At 47.2% G+C, this 18,017-nt stretch overlaps 1 protein-coding gene across 2 annotated transcripts in view; it reads left to right on the top strand.

The window, feature by feature from the left end:
• ASH1L (ASH1 like histone lysine methyltransferase) overlaps window positions 1–18,017 on the top strand; it is a 54,017-nt gene that overhangs the window by 28,511 nt on the left and 7,489 nt on the right. For both annotated transcript variants that reach the window (XM_062016391.1, XM_062016392.1), the window contains 16 exons: window positions 436–530; window positions 3,546–3,619; window positions 5,249–5,294; window positions 6,328–6,436; window positions 6,812–7,018; window positions 8,007–8,153; window positions 9,902–10,010; window positions 10,195–10,356; window positions 10,559–10,653; window positions 10,914–11,071; window positions 11,951–12,103; window positions 12,549–12,603; window positions 12,718–12,850; window positions 14,793–15,041; window positions 15,996–16,082; window positions 16,331–16,421. In XM_062016391.1, the coding sequence (XP_061872375.1) occupies window positions 436–530; window positions 3,546–3,619; window positions 5,249–5,294; window positions 6,328–6,436; window positions 6,812–7,018; window positions 8,007–8,153; window positions 9,902–10,010; window positions 10,195–10,356; window positions 10,559–10,653; window positions 10,914–11,071; window positions 11,951–12,103; window positions 12,549–12,603; window positions 12,718–12,850; window positions 14,793–15,041; window positions 15,996–16,082; window positions 16,331–16,421 (1,970 nt within the window). The remainder of the gene's footprint in view (window positions 1–435; window positions 531–3,545; window positions 3,620–5,248; window positions 5,295–6,327; window positions 6,437–6,811; window positions 7,019–8,006; window positions 8,154–9,901; window positions 10,011–10,194; window positions 10,357–10,558; window positions 10,654–10,913; window positions 11,072–11,950; window positions 12,104–12,548; window positions 12,604–12,717; window positions 12,851–14,792; window positions 15,042–15,995; window positions 16,083–16,330; window positions 16,422–18,017) is intronic.

Raw genomic sequence — 18,017 nt, 5'->3', positions numbered from 1 at the left:
AGGTTGTTTTTACTTGGGGGGGATTAAGGGGGTTTATTTAATCCTCTCTAGACTATCCCTTTTGCCTGGTGGGCCAAGGAGCTGTCTGTTTGCCAAAGCAAATGAAGTCAGTTCCTGCCATCAGTAAGCAGAAGCTCATCATGTTTAAAACCTTTATTGGTTGAGGGAATGTTATGTATCCCATTGAGAACTGATGGGATCCCATTAGGTGTTTCCTCAAGAGCAAGTCATGGAGAAAACTCCAAGCACAAGTTCTGCAGTGGCTGGGATAAGTGTAATTTGGCAGACAAGCTGGAAATCCATCTTTTTGGGCCATTTCTGTTGTTATTCTCTTGCCTGGTGTTTCAGACATTTGGCCCTTGATTCAAACTGAAAGTGTGGTTTCTACACATGCCAAATGTTGCTCATTCTGGTTGTTGTTGTTGTTTTCCACAGCCCAAAGAGCCGCCTCATCCAATTAAAGAAGGAAAAGCTGGAGTACACTCCTGGAGAGCACGAGCATGGATTGTTCCCAGCCCCTATTCACGTTGGTGGGTACTTCATGTGTGTTTTACTTGTTGGGAAACAAGCATCTCACTGAGGTGACATGGAAATCCTCTCAGAATCCTTCCCTTTTGGATCTTATTTGATCACCTTGGCAGGCTGCTCATGTCTTTTCAGCACAGGGACTTTTCCAAAGGTCATCCTCATCTGTCTGTGTTCTTCAATTGACTCAAGAGGCTTGGGGTTGTTGTTTTTTCCCCCCCTACATGAACTTTGGTCTCAGTTTTTGTTTACCATAAGAAAATACCAGTCTGATTTAAAACCATGCTGCAACTGCCATAAGACTTTTGCTTAAATGCAGTAGAATCCTCTCCCTTCCAAACTCATGTTACAGCAGAATAGCCAGAGACAGTTCAGACCATTTGTTCACTCTCTCAAAGTAAGGCATGCAATACCAAGTTCCCCCATGTCCCCATGGTGTCTTGTCTTTTAAGCATGGCTAAAAGTGAGGCAGGATGAAAAACATACTCTATAAGCTTGCCTTTCAGCTCTTGGGTAGAACAGAAAGGAGATTTAAGGCTTCTCTTTGCCTTCTGCAGAAAGGAGCCATAACCTAAGGCTAATGTGAACATTTAGAACTCACAGAGTGATGTTCACAAGTCCAGTTGGCTGGGCTGGGCTGCCTGGAAGGGGATGAGAGCCATCATCCCCCTGCTATTGTCATTTCCCAGCATAAACCCAGGTGGATTTGTTTTGGCAGGCAATGTTTTCAGCTTTTCAAATGCTGCAGTTTCTTACTTTTGTCATGCAAAAAGAGACATCCCACATTGCTCAGTAGGACTATTAATCTCATCAAACTAATTGATGTGTCTTCTTTACTGGAGCTCTTTTGCTCCTCACACAGCTTTGACCTCTGCAGAGAGGTGAAGAGTTGGACAGATCCCTGTGAATCAATAACTGCCAAACAGGTTTCAGAGCTGGAGGTGTTAAATTCTCACAACCATGACCTTTCTCAGTTCCTTTTTGAATTGGGTCATAGAGCTGTGTTGCATGACCAAACCATCTGTTGGGATGTTCAGGTTCAGTTTGCAACTGTTCTCTTCTTCCCAAGGCCCTGACCCCACGGTTAGTTTGTGCTCACTGACACAAACAAGCTCCAACGCTGAAGATAAAGCTGCTTCCATTAGCCTGGATCAGGTAACTGGAGAATGATTTAGCTGCAGAGCAGAGTTACAAGGTGGAAGAGTCTGTCATCTGGCAGTGCCCACTTGCCAAGGGCTGGAGGGACCCTCAGTGCACTCCAGGCACGGTGCCAGGGCACCTGAAAGAGCCTTTTGTTTCACCCGGTGAGGTCATAGAAGTGAAAGCAAATTCCCAGCAGATTCAGCTCTTTCCTGAAACCTGCTCTGGATGAATAAAGCATTGAAAAAGGAAAGCAATTCAGAAGTGAATTGTTGAGGAAAAGCATTGCCATTTTTCTTGTGCAGGGCTGAGGGTGAGCGTGTGGATTCACACGAGGTGGAGGGACGTAAACACCCGTTAACATTTAGAAGGTGGGACTGACACTTCAGTCACTCCTCTCCCTGCACTTTGGTGACTTAATATTCCAAGAAAGTGATCAGAGAACATTCTGCTCTTGGCTAGAATTAACCTGAGGCTTTTGTCAGGTCTTGTACTAACAAAGTGTGCGAGGGATCAGTTTCCTTCTTTCAGGAAGAGATTGAGGGTGGCAGAGACAAAATCTGCAATGGAAGCAGTAACTCCTGTCTAAAACGAGTCTCAGTTACTGCTGAAAATATAGATCATCTTGAAGTCTTTCCAAAACCATTTGGGAATGTGTTTGCCAAGTCTGGATTGATTCTTGAGTCTCTCTCAGTAAAGGTCAGAGGAGCAGGATACTGTTTGCAAAACTGGTTCTGTTTCTCTGAGTACAATATTGGAATGCACCATCTTGCAGGAATTGTGCAGGCAGATTTTGTTCTCTGTGTTAAGTGCCTGTGTTCATGTGTGTGCACAAAGGCTCTGGAGAAAGTGACAACGTTGGGACTTCCACACAGAAGTGAATGGTGTTTGCTGAGAGGCACAGAGTTGTATTCAGTCCTGACAGTTATTTGGTAGCTCATGTTCAGTGACCCTTCCTGGGCAAACATCTGCAGGTTCCTGACACTGCTCATCAGTGTTTCATCAAATCATTTTGGTTGGGAAAGAGATGGGAGGTCGTGGAGTCTGAGCCCTGGCCTCACCCTGCCCAGCCCAGCACTGACCCACAGCCCTCAGCACCTCAGCCCCACGGCTTTGGGATCCCTCCAGGGCTGGGCACTCCCCCAGCTCCCTGGGCAGCCTGGCACAGGGCTGACACCCCTCTGAGGGAAACAGTTCTGCCTCAGCTCCAGCCTCAACCTCCCCTGGGGCAACTTCAACCCCTTTCCTCTTGTCACTTGGGAGCAACTTGTCACCAGCTCCCTGCAGCCTCCTGTGAGGGAGTGTCAGAGAGTGCTCCTGGCTCCCCTCAGCCTCCTCTTCTCCAGGCTCCCTCAGCCCCTCCCCAGCACCCTTGTCCTCCTCTCCCCTACAGCTTGGTGTCATCTGCAAACTGCCTGAGGGTTCCCTCCATCCCCTCCCCCAGATCATTGACGAAGGTGTCAAACAGAACAGGCCCCAGCACTGAGCCCTGATGGGAACACACCCAACAACTGGGTTTGAGGGTGACTGTTAGCATTCAGTAGCGTCCCTAACACAGAAGGCAGCTCCCCTCTGCCACCTGCCTCCCCAGACATCTCCTGTCTAAAACAGCAGCTTTCCTCCCTGTCAGTAAAGGTTTAAACCTACCTGCAATGGCAGAGCAGAGTGCACAGGAGCACTGTGGAGGGCACTTCCACGTGCTTTGCCACTAACAAACAAAATGTTCCAGGAGGATTTGTGCTCTTCTGTCATTTCGACTCTCAGGCATGGAGAGGCCCCATCAGATTTTGGCAGGGTGCCTGGGAGCAGCTCTTTTTCCTCTTGGGGATATGTGTGAATATGTGTGTGACTTAACAAACCTCTTTTTTTTCTTGTTTCAGGAAAGTATCTCAGACAAAAGCGAATCGACTTCCAGCTGCCTTACGACATCCTCTGGCAGTGGAAACACAATCAGGTACAAGACAAGAAAGTCAGTGGCTTGCCAAGCTCCTGCTCAGCAGCTTGAGCAAGAAAAGGGCAGGATTCTTAGATGAAAGTTCTATTTATATATCCTGGGTATTGAGGAATTTGCTGCCACTGTAGGAGTTAAAAAAGGATTCACACACACACACACACACACACACACGTATCAAATGTGAATCATTTCCATCATTTCACCTCTTGTAGAATAACAATCCTCTGGGTCCCTGCTGGGAAGAGGGAAAGAGGCAGGAATGTTGCTGCAGACTTTTATTTTGGCAATGTGGCTGCTTTGTGCCATGAGCTTGTTTTAGACACTCCTCAGGAGAATTCAGATGTACTGCCAACAGCACTGAGAAATTTCAGGCCTTATTTTTCTTGGCTCAGTCCCAACACAGTGGAATTTATTTTTCACTTGCAAGCTGAACATTTTCATCCTGAGGAAAGGAGAGAAACTGTTTCAACAGGCTCATTCTTTTTACACAAGAGCTTTAAATATGTGCAAACCTAAAAATAGGGAGGTGGGGCTTTTTCTTTCCCACCCCCATGAGAAGTTTCCACCAAGTGATTTAACACAGGATTGAAGGCTGGAGGGTAAATCTGTCTCCAGCAAGAAAACACTCTCAGACATGTAACTTAAGCATGTAAAGGAGCAAGATGAATCCCCAGGTGGTTGTGGCTCCAGCTGTTCTTTGTACCACCACCAAAATCTAATCATAAAGTAATGATGTTTGTTGACATTTCAGTTGAGGACAGTTTCTTGTCATGGATTAAAGATCATTTCCATCTGCCTGTCTAATTGATCAGTGTTACAGCAATAATAAGGGCATGTGCTCTGTTTCCTTTGGCATTTTCCTTGTCTGCCTAGAATACTTCAAGCCCTTCTAGTTTGGTTTCTACAAGTGGTTGTCGAGGCTGGATGCTTTGCTCAGCACCTGCCTGCCACATAACATCACAGAGGGGAAGATGCTGAGGCAGTAAATGCATCCCATCCTTCCAAACAAGCTTTAAGGAGGAATTTCAAGTGATTACACATTTCACAAAGGATGGGAATAGATATGAAGCTGTGAAATGGAGTCTAAGCTTCCCTTTTCCTTCCAGTCATCTCCATCTGCAGGGGAAAGTTGCTCTGATGAGGACATGAAGCTCCATTTCTCTTGGCTCCTACATGTAGTCCCAGTTTTCATATCATCACAGGATCATTTAGGTTGGGAAAGATCCTTGAGTCCAAGCATTTGGATGAGCACCTGCACTGTGAGTGCACAGCTTTCTCCAAAGGAGATGGAAACCAGTTCCCCTTCAGTACTGAGAACAGGGTTGATCAGAATAGTCTGTCCTCAGGATACCTGTTAAACCATATTGCTCTGTTCAGATAGTATGGCAAGAACAAACACTCTGTTGGAAGAACTCATCTGACTCATCAAGCTTTAAGTTCTGCTCCTTCAGGTTCCTTTTTTGACCTATTTGCTGAGGTAAACAGCATAAAGAAGAGAATGCAGATGTACTTCCTACTAGTGATGACAAACCTGCTACTTGTGTGTGTACAGAGCATCATTTCACTGATTCTTTTGACTGACAGATGCACTTAGGCAGTGTCTTAACATTTTCTTTCTTCCTCTTTCAGTTGTATAAAAAGCCAGATGTGCCACTGTACAAAAAGATCCGGTCTAGTAAGTCAGATCTTCTTCCTAAAGTGTGTTAACTGTGGGGATGTCACAGGGCACCTCAGAGAATCACAGCATGGTGGGGGTTGGAGGGGAACTTTAGAGATCATCCAGTCCAAGTCCCTGCTAAAGCAGCTTCCACCTAGATCAGGTCACACAGGAACGTGTCCAGGTGGGGTTGGGAAGCTCCTGAGAAGGAGCCTCCACACCCTCCCTGGGCAGCCTGGGCCAGGGCTCCCTCACCTCAGCACCAAAGCACTTGCTCCTCCTGTGCCAGGGGAACTTCTTGTGTTCCAATTTATGTCCATCAGCCCTTGTCCTGTCATTGGCCACTCTAGAAGGAAGCCTGGCCCCAGCCTCCTGCCACCCACCCTTTAGGGGTTGATCAACAAGGTGCCCCTGAGCTCAGGCTTCTGTTCCCCAGGCTCAACAGCCCCAGGGCTGCAGCCTTTCCTCCTCACACACATGTTGCAGCCCCTCAGCATCTTGGCAGCCCTGCACTGGCCTCTCTGCAGCACTTCCCTGTCTCTCCTGAGCTGGGCAGCCCAGCCCTGGCCACAGGACTCCAGCTGAGGCCTCCCCAGCTCTGGCAGAGCACAGGGGCAGCACAAGCTCCCTGGCCCTGCTGCCCACACTCTCTTGCTGCCCCCAGGCTGCCGTTGGCTTCTTGCCCACGAGCCCACGTTGCTGCTCAGGGTCACTTTGTTCTCCCCCAGCAGTGCCAGGTCCCTCTCCTGGAGCTGCTCTCCAGCAGCTCACCCCCAGCCTGGGCTGCTGCTGGGCTTGTTCCTCCCCAGCTGCAGGACTCTGCCCTTGCTGCCCCTCAGCAGGTTCCTCTGTGCCCAGCTCTCAAGCCAGTCGAGACACCTCTCCTTTCTCTCATACTCTCCATCCTACCAAAGACACTTCCACCTTCATTTTTGTTGCCTTATGTAATTGGAATGAAACTCCTGTAGATAACTGGTTCTGCTTTTTCACCTGGAAAGAATCCTTTTCCCTGTTTGGGTTTTGTTGTGGCTTTGTTCTTTCTTCTCTCCAGATGTCTATGTGGATGTCAAACCTCTTTCTGGCTACGAGGCCACTACCTGCAATTGCAAGAAACCAGATGATGACAATGGAAAGGGCTGTGTGGAGGATTGTCTGAACAGGTTAGTGATGGGTTGACTTGTCTATGATAAGACAATTTCAATGTATTATCTAATAATACCCTAGGAGTTGTGCTGAGTGCAAGCCCAGTGAGAAAAGTATCGTTACAGAGCATGCAGGGCAGCTTTCTGCTGCACATAGGCTTCCCTGGCTCTTGTTCCAAGGGAAGAACCCATGAAAAGCTGCATTTTGCTCTTTGAATAGCAGTGGGAGCCAGACTGGGAATCTTTGTGTGAGCTGTACCTTCCAAACAAGAAGCATTTGCTATTCTTTAGCAACTTTCAGTTAACAGAGGGGTTTATTTGGTTATTTCTTAGGTGATAACTACAAAAATATACCATTAACCTTCCTTTAAACTTCTTTGTTCTCTGTTTCAGGATGATCTTTGCAGAGTGTTCACCAAACACCTGCCCTTGTGGTGACCAGTGTTGTAATCAGAGGATACAGAGGCATGAGTGGGTGCAGTGCCTGGAGAGGTTCCGGGCTGAGGAGAAAGGATGGGGTATTCGTACCAAGGAACCCCTGAAAGCAGGACAGTTTATCATTGAATATCTGGGAGAAGTTGTTAGTGAGCAAGAATTCAGGTAGAAATATTTCTTTGCTGCTTTAGCATGAGAAGGTTCAATAAATGACTTGAGCATCTGTTACCATTGCTGGGAAATGCTTAGAAACAAAGGGGAGAGAGAGGCAAAAGAATGCTTTCCTGCTCACAGCCAGCAGGAGGAAGGCTGAGGATCCAGCTTTTTGGTCAACTAAATTGATCTGAGTCCAACAAAAGGGAATGATTAGTGTTTGGAATGCATCAGCAGCTCTGGCAATGCCAAATGGCACCAGGGAATGTGAATTCGGTCCTACGATGGGATCTGAACTGTGAATTGAGGGGTAGAGTGAGGCAAGAAGGGAAATGAGCTTTTACAGTTACTTATGAAGGAGATGAAAGATGAAGTGGGGAGCATCAATAACCAAGGAAGGAGAGAAGCTGTAGTGTTGTTAACTACATAACATCACTGGATAATTGAGGTTGGAGGGACGTACTTACTCTTCTTAGAGCTCCATCAGAAGGCAAATGCAATCTTCTCATGCAAACTGCTGACACAAGTGACTCTGGCCACAATTCCTCTCTGTTAAAAAGAGGTTCCTTGGATATCATTCCAGAGATTGTGTCCCCAAGTGCCAGAGAATGAAAGGAGGAAGCTGATTGTTTTACACATGCATCCATATACACCCCGAAGAACATCTACCTGCATTTTCTCTTCCATACACAGGTTATCAGCATGAAATGTAGACAGATAATCTGCAGAACCCAAAAGGGAACATTCCAGAAGAGCCAAATTTCTAAATACTAATCCAAGCTCTGTCAGTGGCCTTATAAAAATAGGTATCATCATGGTTTTCCTGCATCTCTAGGTGTCTGGTTCTATCAAACAGCAAAGGTTGTCGTTGCTTTTATGTTGTTTTCTCCTTCGAAACCCTCTCTCAGAACCCTTCAACTCTCCTATTACTGTCACTCCCTGTTTGCCTTTGCAGCAGCAAGCAGAGTGACAAAAGAACTTGTCCTGTGTTGCTTCCTAGGAACAGGATGATTGAGCAGTACCATAACCACAGTGATCATTACTGCCTGAACTTAGACAGCGGGATGGTGATTGATAGCTACCGGATGGGCAACGAGGCTCGTTTCATCAACCACAGCTGTAACCCCAACTGTGAGATGCAGAAATGGTAAGGAAAACAAGCATCTCTTTGCTGGAAGCCTGTTGGAACAGTGATTAAGATCTAGATAACCAGGTCACTTCAAAGAATCTGATCTAAAAGGAGTGAACAGTGTAAATACAACTCAGTGCACAAGAGAAGTAACATCAGTCTCAAGTGGGAAACACTGGAGAGAGGGACCTAAGTTTTCTGGCAAGGCAAATCCAGCATTGTTGTTTCTCTTACTGCTAACCCACAGCCTAGTTCATGCTGGAAAAGAATCTAAGTGTCTATATTGATCTGGCAATTCAGGGTGGGAGGGGTTTTTGTGTTTAAGCAGGGTGATTTCAGCCCAGCCTGTGTCACCTCAGAGCTGTGCTGTCAGAAATGCAGTGCCAGACTGGCAGCAAATGCTTCTGAGAAAGTTGTGGTGAGGAACTTGCAGTGAAACAGCAGATGGTCATGCCAGGAATCAGCTGTGGTGGCAGAACAGCAGAGTAGCTTGTGATTTACAGATCATTCCAGAGGGTTTGAAGCCATTGCAGTCGAGGGTTGAGTATTCAAATCCAAACCACAGTAAGATGGAGAAGATTTTGGGACAGGAGTTGGAGATTTTGGGGCCAGAATTGGGAGAAGATTTTGGGGCCAGAGTTGGGAGAAGATTTTGAGACAAGAATTGGAGATTTTGGGACCAGAATTGGAGATTTGGGGACCAGAATTGGAGATTTTAGGACAAGAATTGGACAAGAGTTGGGAGAAGATTTTGGGACAGGAGTTGGAGATTTTGGGGCCAGAATTGGGAGAAGATTTTGGGGCCAGAGTTGGGAGAAGATTTTGAGACAAGAATTGGAGATTTTGGGACCAGAATTGGAGATTTGGGGACCAGAATTGGAGATTTTAGGACAAGAATTGGACAAGAGTTGGGAGAAGATTTTTGGGACCAGAATTGGAGAAGATTTTGGGACAAGAGTTGGAGAAGATTTTGGGACAAGAATTGGAGAAGAATTTGGGGCCAGAGTTGGGAGAAGATTTTGGGACAAGAGTTGGAGAAGATTTTGGGACAAGAATTGGAGATTTTGGGACCAGAATTGGAGAAGATTTTGGGACCAGAGTTGGAGAAGATTTTGGGACAAGAATTGGAGAAGAATTTGGGGCCAGAGTTGGGAGAAGATTTTGGGACAAGAGTTGGGAGAAGATTTTTGGGACAAGAATTGGAGAAGATTTTGGGGCCAGAGTTGGGAGAAGATTTTTGGGACAAGAATTGGAGAAGATTTTTGGGACAAGAATTGGAGAAGATTTTGGGGCCAGAGTTGGGAGAAGATTTTTGGGACAAGAATTGGAGAAGATTTTGGGACAAGACAAGAATTGGAGAAGATTTTGGGACAAGAGTTGGAGAATTTGGGACCAGAATTGGAGAAGATTTTGGGACAAGGGTTGAAGAAGCAATTTTAGTGCATCTTGTGAAATGAGATGTGCTGCTCAGTGCAAGCTTATGGTTTTAGGGTGAGGGCCTGGATGTGGTTGCTCTGCCAGCCAATACACATCTGTAGCTTCTCTGTTTGAAGCACAACTTCTCACTCTTTGGAAATCCACCATTGGCTTTTTGAAGGGAGGCTTTCAAAGTTTATTGTAAGAGATAAACAAGAGAGCTGTAGCAGTGAAGCAGCAGCAGCACCCAGGGCACAGCAGAAGTGTTGCTTCCTGTGTAAACACCCTGTGGACAAAAGCAGTTTTCATCTTCAACTACTGAGGACTGTTTTCTTGTGTTTCCCCTGCAGGTCTGTTAATGGTGTTTACAGAATTGGATTGTATGCCCTTAAGGACATGCCTGCTGGTACTGAATTGACTTATGACTACAATTTTCATTCATTTAACGTTGAAAAACAGGTAAGGATCACAGTGCAAGGCCATGAAAAGACCTCAGCAAGGACACAGAGTCCTGGAAAGCTGAAGGTGTTGTGCTGTGTTTGGCAGAACAGGCTCTTTATAGTATTGAGAGAGAATCTAAATGTTGGAGGGGGTTATTTAATTCCTCTTTTGTTTTGTCTTGTTTCCCCTCCCCCCCCTCAAGCAACTCTGCAAATGTGGTTTTGACAAGTGCAGAGGAATCATTGGAGGCAAAAGCCAGCGAATGAATGGACTTTCAAACAAAAGCAATCAGCCTGTGAGCACCCACAGAAGGCCTGGAAGGTCGAAAGAGAAAAGGAAGTCAAAGCACAAACTAAAGAAGAGAGTAAGTAGTACAGACAGAGGAGGTTTTTTATCATGCCTGGAGGTTAACTGTGCCCTCAGGCTGAGAAACTGTGTCTTTGTGCATTGTAAACTTCAGAGAAAAGACTGTAAATACAGAAAATACTGTCTCAGGGACTTCTTTTCCAGCTTGGATAAGTTGTTAGCACAGTTTTTCCTGTCTATCAGAATGATCTGTTTTCCAGAAGGGCCACATCCCAGAGGAACCCAGCGAGAGTGTGAGTGCACCAACAAGGCTGACACCCCAGCTTCAGATGAAGCCCATGTCTAACAGAGAAAGGTAAGGAGTTGTTTCACTGGGGATTGTCTCTGAAGTGTTTGTACAAAGGGCATTAGGAAATAGCTGAGTGGAATTAGAGTGGGAAGGTGAAAGTGTAGCTCTGAGTGTCCTCTGTGCCCTACTCCAGGTGCTGCTGCTCTGGCAGAGGGGTTGCACTGGATGAGCTTTCCAGGTCCCTTCCAACCCTTCGGTGTCTGTGACTCTCTGATCTCATTTCACAGCAAGCAAATGATTCTCAAAGGCTTTCCCCATTTCCCTAGGAACTTTGTGCTAAAACACCACGTGTTTTTGGTACGAAACTGGGAGAAGATTCGCCAGAAGCAGGAGGAGGTGAAGCACGTGAGTGACACCATCCACAGCACGTCGCTGTACACCCGCTGGAACGGCATCTGCCGGGACGATGGCAACATCAAATCTGGTGAGGCCAACACAGCTTCCTCAAGTTACTCCTTTGAAAACCTTTGTGACCTGCTTGTGAAGAGCTGAAGTAAGCTCTGTGTGGAAATCTAAAGTTACTGCAAGACCCATAGACCTTCAGGAATACAGATGGAACTATGGGGATATGTTTTGAGGTTGTCTCAAACACTGAATGCTCTTAAGAGTGAACATTTCACAGCATATAAACCCATTTGCCTGGTTGCTGGATGAATCCTGGTGTGTCTCAGGTCCTGGGAGAAGTTGGCATAGCTCACAATTCATCAAGAGCAGCTTATCAGAGGAGGATGTTTCACATTTTCCATGACTGGGCTGTTACAGACAAGGGCTGGTTTCTGCTTTCTGTGTCTCTAGACTAGAAACACTCATGCTGACTTTAAAAAGTGGACATTTCTCCTTATAATTTGATGGATTTGAAGCCTTTAGACAACAAAGCTTTTCAGCATGCAGTCAGTTATGGGAATGGGATAAAATATGACCATCAGAAACAACGTATTAACCCTGCTCCAAAAACAGCCCTCTGCTCTCAGGGCCGTAGTCTCCAGAGCCATGCAGGATTCGATCCTCACTGACAGGTCCATGAGAAGTATTTTGGGTGTATTTTGGGTATATTCTGCTGTATTTGCTCCAGCAACATAAGATGCTTTGATAACCAGCTCATTTAGATGAGCTGCAAGCAGTGAGATCCCACTTGGGAGTGTGCAAATGAGAACGAAGCCTTTCACTCTTCAAGTAGCTTAGCAAACACATCACTTGTAACAACCAGTGGTGGAGTTGCTGGGTGGGAAAAGGTGCTGCAATTTGAGCTGTGCTTTTTTTTGTTGTTGTTGTTGAGAGAATGTTGGTTTTCACCTTCTTTCAGATGTTTTCATGACCCAGTTTTCAGCCCTCCAGACCTCTCGCTCTGTGCGAACGCGGCGCTTGGCTGCGGCTGAGGAGAACCTGGAGGTGGCTCGTGCTGCCCGCCTGGCACAGATCTTCAAGGAGATATGTGACAGCATCATCTCCTATAAAGGTGAAGGTGACACTCTTAAAGCAAATCAAACCTCCCTGGAGATTTCTTCAGCCTGTGGAACAAAGGATTGTCTGAGTAGAAAACACTTGAGGGGGGACACAAAGAGTTGATTTCAGGATGTTAAGGAACCTGCCTTCTTTTCCCTGCCCTTTCCTCCTGCCACCAGCAGTCCCTTTGCTTCATCCTCAGCCAGCAGAATCTGCAGCTGTTGCTGCCCTGTTACGTTGATTTTTCAGTAGTTCAGCAAAATTAACAGGCTTGGAAGGAAACTTTCCTCCATCTTCATAGAGCAGCCAGCTCTGGCAATGCAAAAGCATCAGTTCCCTCAGCTTCAGATAACAGAGGAGCCTTTTATCCTTTTAACCTACACTGAATGTTGCTACTTACTTGCTTTTTATAAGTTTTACTCCACTAAGTGTTGCTAAACTCTGTGTTCCTGTTACAGATTCCTCCAGGCAGGCTCTTGCAGCTCCCCTCCTGAACCTACCCCCAAAGAAAAAGTAAGTACTTGCTTCCCAGAGCTTCCCAGAGCAACCCATAGCTCTGTGTCATGGATCTGCCCAGCTGGTGGTGAGCATAAAGAACATGACATTGGACCTACATTCCCATTGCAGAAATGCAGACTATTATGAGAAGATCTCTGACCCCTTGGACCTTGCCACAATTGAGAAACAGATCTTGACTGGCTATTATAAAACTGTGGAAGCTTTTGATGGGGACATGCTGAAGGTCTTCAGAAATGCAGAGGTGAGGCTCTGTCTTTGGGTATCCCCAGGGGGGTTATACCCCTATGGGCACTAAGCTGGGTGGGAATGTTGGTCTGCTTAAGGGCAGGAAGGGTCTGCAGAGTGCTGGGGAGGGACTGAGGGAATGGGGGTGTTGAGCCTGGAGAAGAGGAGGCTGAGGGGACACAGCAGCACTCTCTGACACTCCCTCACAGGAGGCTGCAGTGAGCTGGAGGTCAGGCTCTGCTCCCAAATGACAAGAGGAAACAGGCTCAAGTTACCCAGGGGAGGTTGAGATTGGAGCTGAGGCAGAACTGTTTCCCTGAGAGGGGTGTCAGCCCCTGTGCCAGGCTGCCCAGGGAGCTGGGGCAGTGCCCAGCCCTGGAGGGATCCCAAAGCCATGGGGCTGAGGTGCTGAGGGCTGTGGGTCAGTGCTGGGCTGGGCAGGGCGAGGGGGAAAATTGATGAGCTTAAAGGTCTTTTCCAACCCAAATGATTCCAGGATTTCATTCTCTTGCTGCCTTATAGTAACTGAGATGATCTGTTTCTGGTGAACAGGCAGCAACACCAACCCAGTGCTCTCAGTGCTTTTTGATTGCCTTTCATCACAGAATGGTGGGGTTGGAAGGGACCTTTAGAGCTCATCCAGCCCAATCCCTCTGCAGAAGGGACCTTTAGAGCTCATCCAGCCCAACCCCTCTGCAGAAGGGGCCTTTAGAGCTCATCCAGCCCAACCCCTCTGCAGAAGGGACCTTCAGAGCTCATCCAGCCCAATCCCTCTGCAGAAGGGACCTTTAGAGCTCATCCAGCCCAACCTCCTGCAGAAGGGACCTTCAGAGGTCATCCAGCCCAACCCCCTGCAGAAGGGACCTTTAGAGCTCATCCAGCCCAACCTCCTGCAGAAGGGACCTTCAGAGCTCATCCAGCCCAATCCCTCTGCAGAAGGGACCTTCAGAGCTCATCCAGCCCAACCTCCTGCAGAAGGGACCTTCAGAGGTCATCCAGCCCAACCCCCTGCAGAAGGGACCTTCAGAGCTCATCCAGTCCAAGCCCCTGCAGAAGGGACCTTCAGAGCTCATCCAGTCCAACCCCCTGCTCATCCAGCCCAACCCCTCTGCAGAAGGGACCTTCAGAGCTCATCCAGCCCAATCCCCTGCAGAAGGGACCTTCAGAGCTCATCCAGCCCAATCCCCTGCAGAAGGGACCTTTAGAGCTCATCCAGCCCAATCCCTCTGCAGAAGGGACCTTCAGAGCTCATCCAGCCCAATCCCTCTGCAGAAGGGACCTTTAGAGCTCATCCAGCCCAACCTCCTGCAGAAGGGACCTTCAGAGGTCATCCAGCCCAACCCCCTGCAGAAGGGACCTTCAGAGCTCATCCAGTCCAAGCCCCTGCAGAAGGGACCTTCAGAGCTCATCCAGTCCAACCCCCTGCTCATCCAGCCCAACCCCTCTGCAGAAGGGACCTTCAGAGCTCATCCAGCCCAATCCCCTGCAGAAGGGACCTTCAGAGCTCATCCAGCCCAATCCCCTGCAGAAGGGACCTTTAGAGCTCATCCAGCCCAATCCCTCTGCAGAAGGGACCTTCAGAGCTCATCCAGCCCAATCCCCTGCAGAAGTAGCTCCCACCTAGTTCAGGTCACACAGAAACGTGTCCAGGTGGGTCTTGAAGCCCTCCAAGGAAGGAACCTCCACACCCTCCCTGGGCAGCATGTGCCAGAAGGTCAGAAACATGCCTGAGTAGTTTACCTCAGAGATTTCCTTCCCTTTTGGAAGAGGGATCTTCTTTGCAGTCAAACATGAGCCACATGGAACAAACCAGCAGCCAGCCACCAAATCTTTATGGATGCACCTTTTGCTACCTTAAAAGCTACAAGCAAGCAGGAGAAAAACCTTGAAAGCAGAAAGCTGAGAAGAGCAAAGCCTAATCCTGCTGTTTGATCCCCTTTTGGTTTGTTTCCCTTCAGAAATACTACGGTAGGAAGTCTCCCACGGGCCGGGACGTGTGCAGGCTGCGCAAAGCTTATTACAGCGCCCGGCACGAGGCCTCTGCCCAGATCGATGAGATCGTGGGGGAAACAGGGAGTGAAGCTGACAGCAGTGAGACATCAGTGTGTGAGAAGGAGAACGGGCACGAGAAGGATGAGGATGTGATCCGCTGCATCTGTGGCCTCTACAAAGATGAAGGGCTCATGATCCAGTGTGAAAAGTGCATGGTGAGGCAAAGGGAAAACAGCCCTGGGGAACCTGCTGCTCTTTGTGGTGTGCTGTGTAACCAGGAGAGCTTGTAAGCAGCAGTTCCCTCATGCTGATGAAGCTCTTCAGAGCTTTGTTTCCTCTGCAGATGAAGGGGGAGATGGTGGTTTCTTTCACAGAGGAAATGCAGCTTGGTTTTTATAGAGAGGGGTTTGCACTTCCCTGTAAGTGGCAGCAACTCGTGTCTTTAGGGCAGAATTCAGCTCAGCAATTAAACATCCCTTGTCTTCAGGTCAGAATTCAGCTCAGCAGTTAAGCACCCCCTGTCTTTAGGGCAGAATTCAGCTCAGCAATTAAACATCCCTTGTCTTCAGGTCAGAATTCAGCTCAGCAATTAAGCACCCCCTGTCTTTAGGGCAGAATTCAGCTCAGCAATGAAGCACCCCCTGTCCTTAGGCCAAAATTCATCTCAACAATGAAGCACCCCCTTTGTTTAGGCCAAAATTCATCTCAGCAATTAAGCACCCCCTTTCTTTAGGCCAAAATTCATCTCTAACAATGAAGCACCCCCTGTCTTTAGGGCAAAATTCATCTCAACAATTAAGCACCCCCTGTCTTTAGGGCAAAATTCATCTCAACAATTAAGCACCCCCTTTCTTTAGGCCAAAATTCATCTCAACAATGAAGCACCCCCTGTCTTTAGGCCAAAATTCATCTCAACAATGAAGCACCCCCTGTCTTCAGGCCAGAATTAATCTCTAACAAGTTTGAAGGGGCTTTTACACAAGCAGCTGCATGGGGACCTTGGCTGTTTCCTGACATAGCCCGAAACAATCCCAAGCAAATCATGGCATTGCCTTTAGGAGCTTTATTGCTTCCTTTTTCCCCTCAGTATTTTGTTGTAGGAGATTCTTTGGAAGTAGAATCCACCCCTGAAGTTTCTAACTGAGATGTGTCTGGGTTTTGTCTTCCAGGTGTGGCAGCACTGTGACTGCATGGGGGTGAACTCTGATGTTGAGCATTACTTGTGTGAACAGTGTGAACCTCGATCTGTCAACAGGGTAAAAAAAGTCTCCATTACTACAGTTACCAAACCAGAGCAGCTCTGGCACTGCTCTTCATTTACATTGCCAAAACCAGTGTGGGATCCTCACTTCACACTTGAGCTTTAACCACATCAAGTGTCAATTCCCCTTCTCTGCACAATTCCAAAAGGATATCAACCCCTGTTTTGTTTCTGCACTCATTCTTATGGTGGGCATCTCAGAATTTCCTTCCTTTTCTTCTCTTTGGGTTGTTTTCCCTGCAGGAGGTTCCCATGATCCCTCGTCCCCATTATGCCCAGCCTGGCTGTGTTTATTACATCTGCTTGTTAAGGGATGATCTGCTGCTGCGCCAAGGTACGTGCTGCCTGCTGCGACTGCCATCAGCTGAGTGTGCAGAGACTCCTGCCATCAGCTCCTGTTTGAAATGCTTCTCTCTTCTGACAAGTAGAAAGCTGCAGTTTCTCTTAAGGGGAGTGGCACACAGAGTTCTCACAGTAACATTAATGATGGAGAAATGTTAATTACCTTTAGGACAGATGAAGCTCTGGTCCTGGCCAGAGAAGGGAGATGCTGAGCCAACTGCTGGTGGTTAACATAAAGGCAATTAGGCCTTCAGTATTTTTGTCTAGAATGGTCATAAAAACACACTCCACTGCTTGTTTGTTCCCTGAAGTGTGTCTTTCTGGACATTGCTTCAAAGCCCTGAGCCTTTCAGAGGCAGCTGCACAGCCATGTAACTGAGCTCACTGATTACTATGAGCTTTGTTTCATCCTACAGATACATCCAAGGTTAGAAAAGGTGCCTATATAATCCTTAAAGAGAACTACTCTTGGATGAGTCAAGAAAGTTGATCTGTTTGATATGTTGAGCTATAGAACCTTCAGGAAGGTTGAGGAATCAACAACAACCAAAAGCTGAAAGAGCAGTGGGATCTTTCTCTCCCCTCTGCAGCATTCTAGAGTGTGCATCCAGTCTTTTCTCATTGTCCCTCTGCATTGCCTGTCCTCTCTAGAGTCAAGCCATTTGCTCTCCTCATCTCTTGGGGGGTTTTTGGGTTCCTTGTTGGAAAATAAGTCACTTTCTGGGTTGTATTGGTTGATACTCGGCTTTTGTGTTTCCCTGATGGAATGGCTTATGTTTTAGCTGGGTTTTGTGCCACCTTCCAGTCATTCATAGCATGAAGGTGATTTTCATCATGGCAGGTTGTATTTCACTCAGCTGCCTCTAATCTCATCTTAGTGACTTTAATTAATGTTTGCTTTCACATGGCTAAACTCCATGTACCATCAGCAGAGGAGGAAGGAAAACAAACTGCCACTGTTAGGCACCAAGTGCCTCTGCAGTTCCAGGGAAGATTAGGCAAGTTGTATAACCAGAAGGTGCCAGAAAGAGAAACAACTGCTGGGGAGCTGTGTCTGGACATTGCATTAGTTTATTTTCCAGTCTCAGGCCTGAGAACTCATGTTTTTGAGGAACAAGGCTGAAAAGCTTCCAGCTGTGTGGGTGAACACACTCAGTGTCACCAGATCCCTCCAAAGGAGTGAAGGGACCTTCAGTCTGTGCTTAGAGGACTTTGGGGGTTTGATTTCTTGACTTGAGGTTGCTGAGTTGGATACCACAGATGTGCTTCCTCTGCACAAATCACCTACCACATCAAACCAGGAGATGATGCAAACAGATGTGATCAATTCATCCACCCTGCAGGGTGAACAAGGAGTTCTACCTCAGATGGGGATGGATAAACAAGTAAAAACAGATCTTGGGGGAAACCCACAGAGCCAGAAGCTGTCAAAGCTCATTCTCTCTCATACACCAGCTGTGTTTCTTCCTTCAAAACATGTGAACTCCCTTTTTGAGACAGAGGAATGGCTGTTTCAGGAGTTAGTAATGTCTGGATAAACTTGAATTGAAATCAGGTTTCCTGATCCTGAGGGCAAAAGAGCATCCAT

Source organism: Colius striatus, chromosome 29 (genome assembly GCF_028858725.1).
Source record: "Colius striatus isolate bColStr4 chromosome 29, bColStr4.1.hap1, whole genome shotgun sequence".
NCBI lineage: Eukaryota > Metazoa > Chordata > Aves > Coliiformes > Coliidae > Colius > Colius striatus.
The sequence above is the reverse complement of the archived record's forward strand: the minus strand, read 5'-3'. Positions and strand labels throughout refer to the sequence as shown.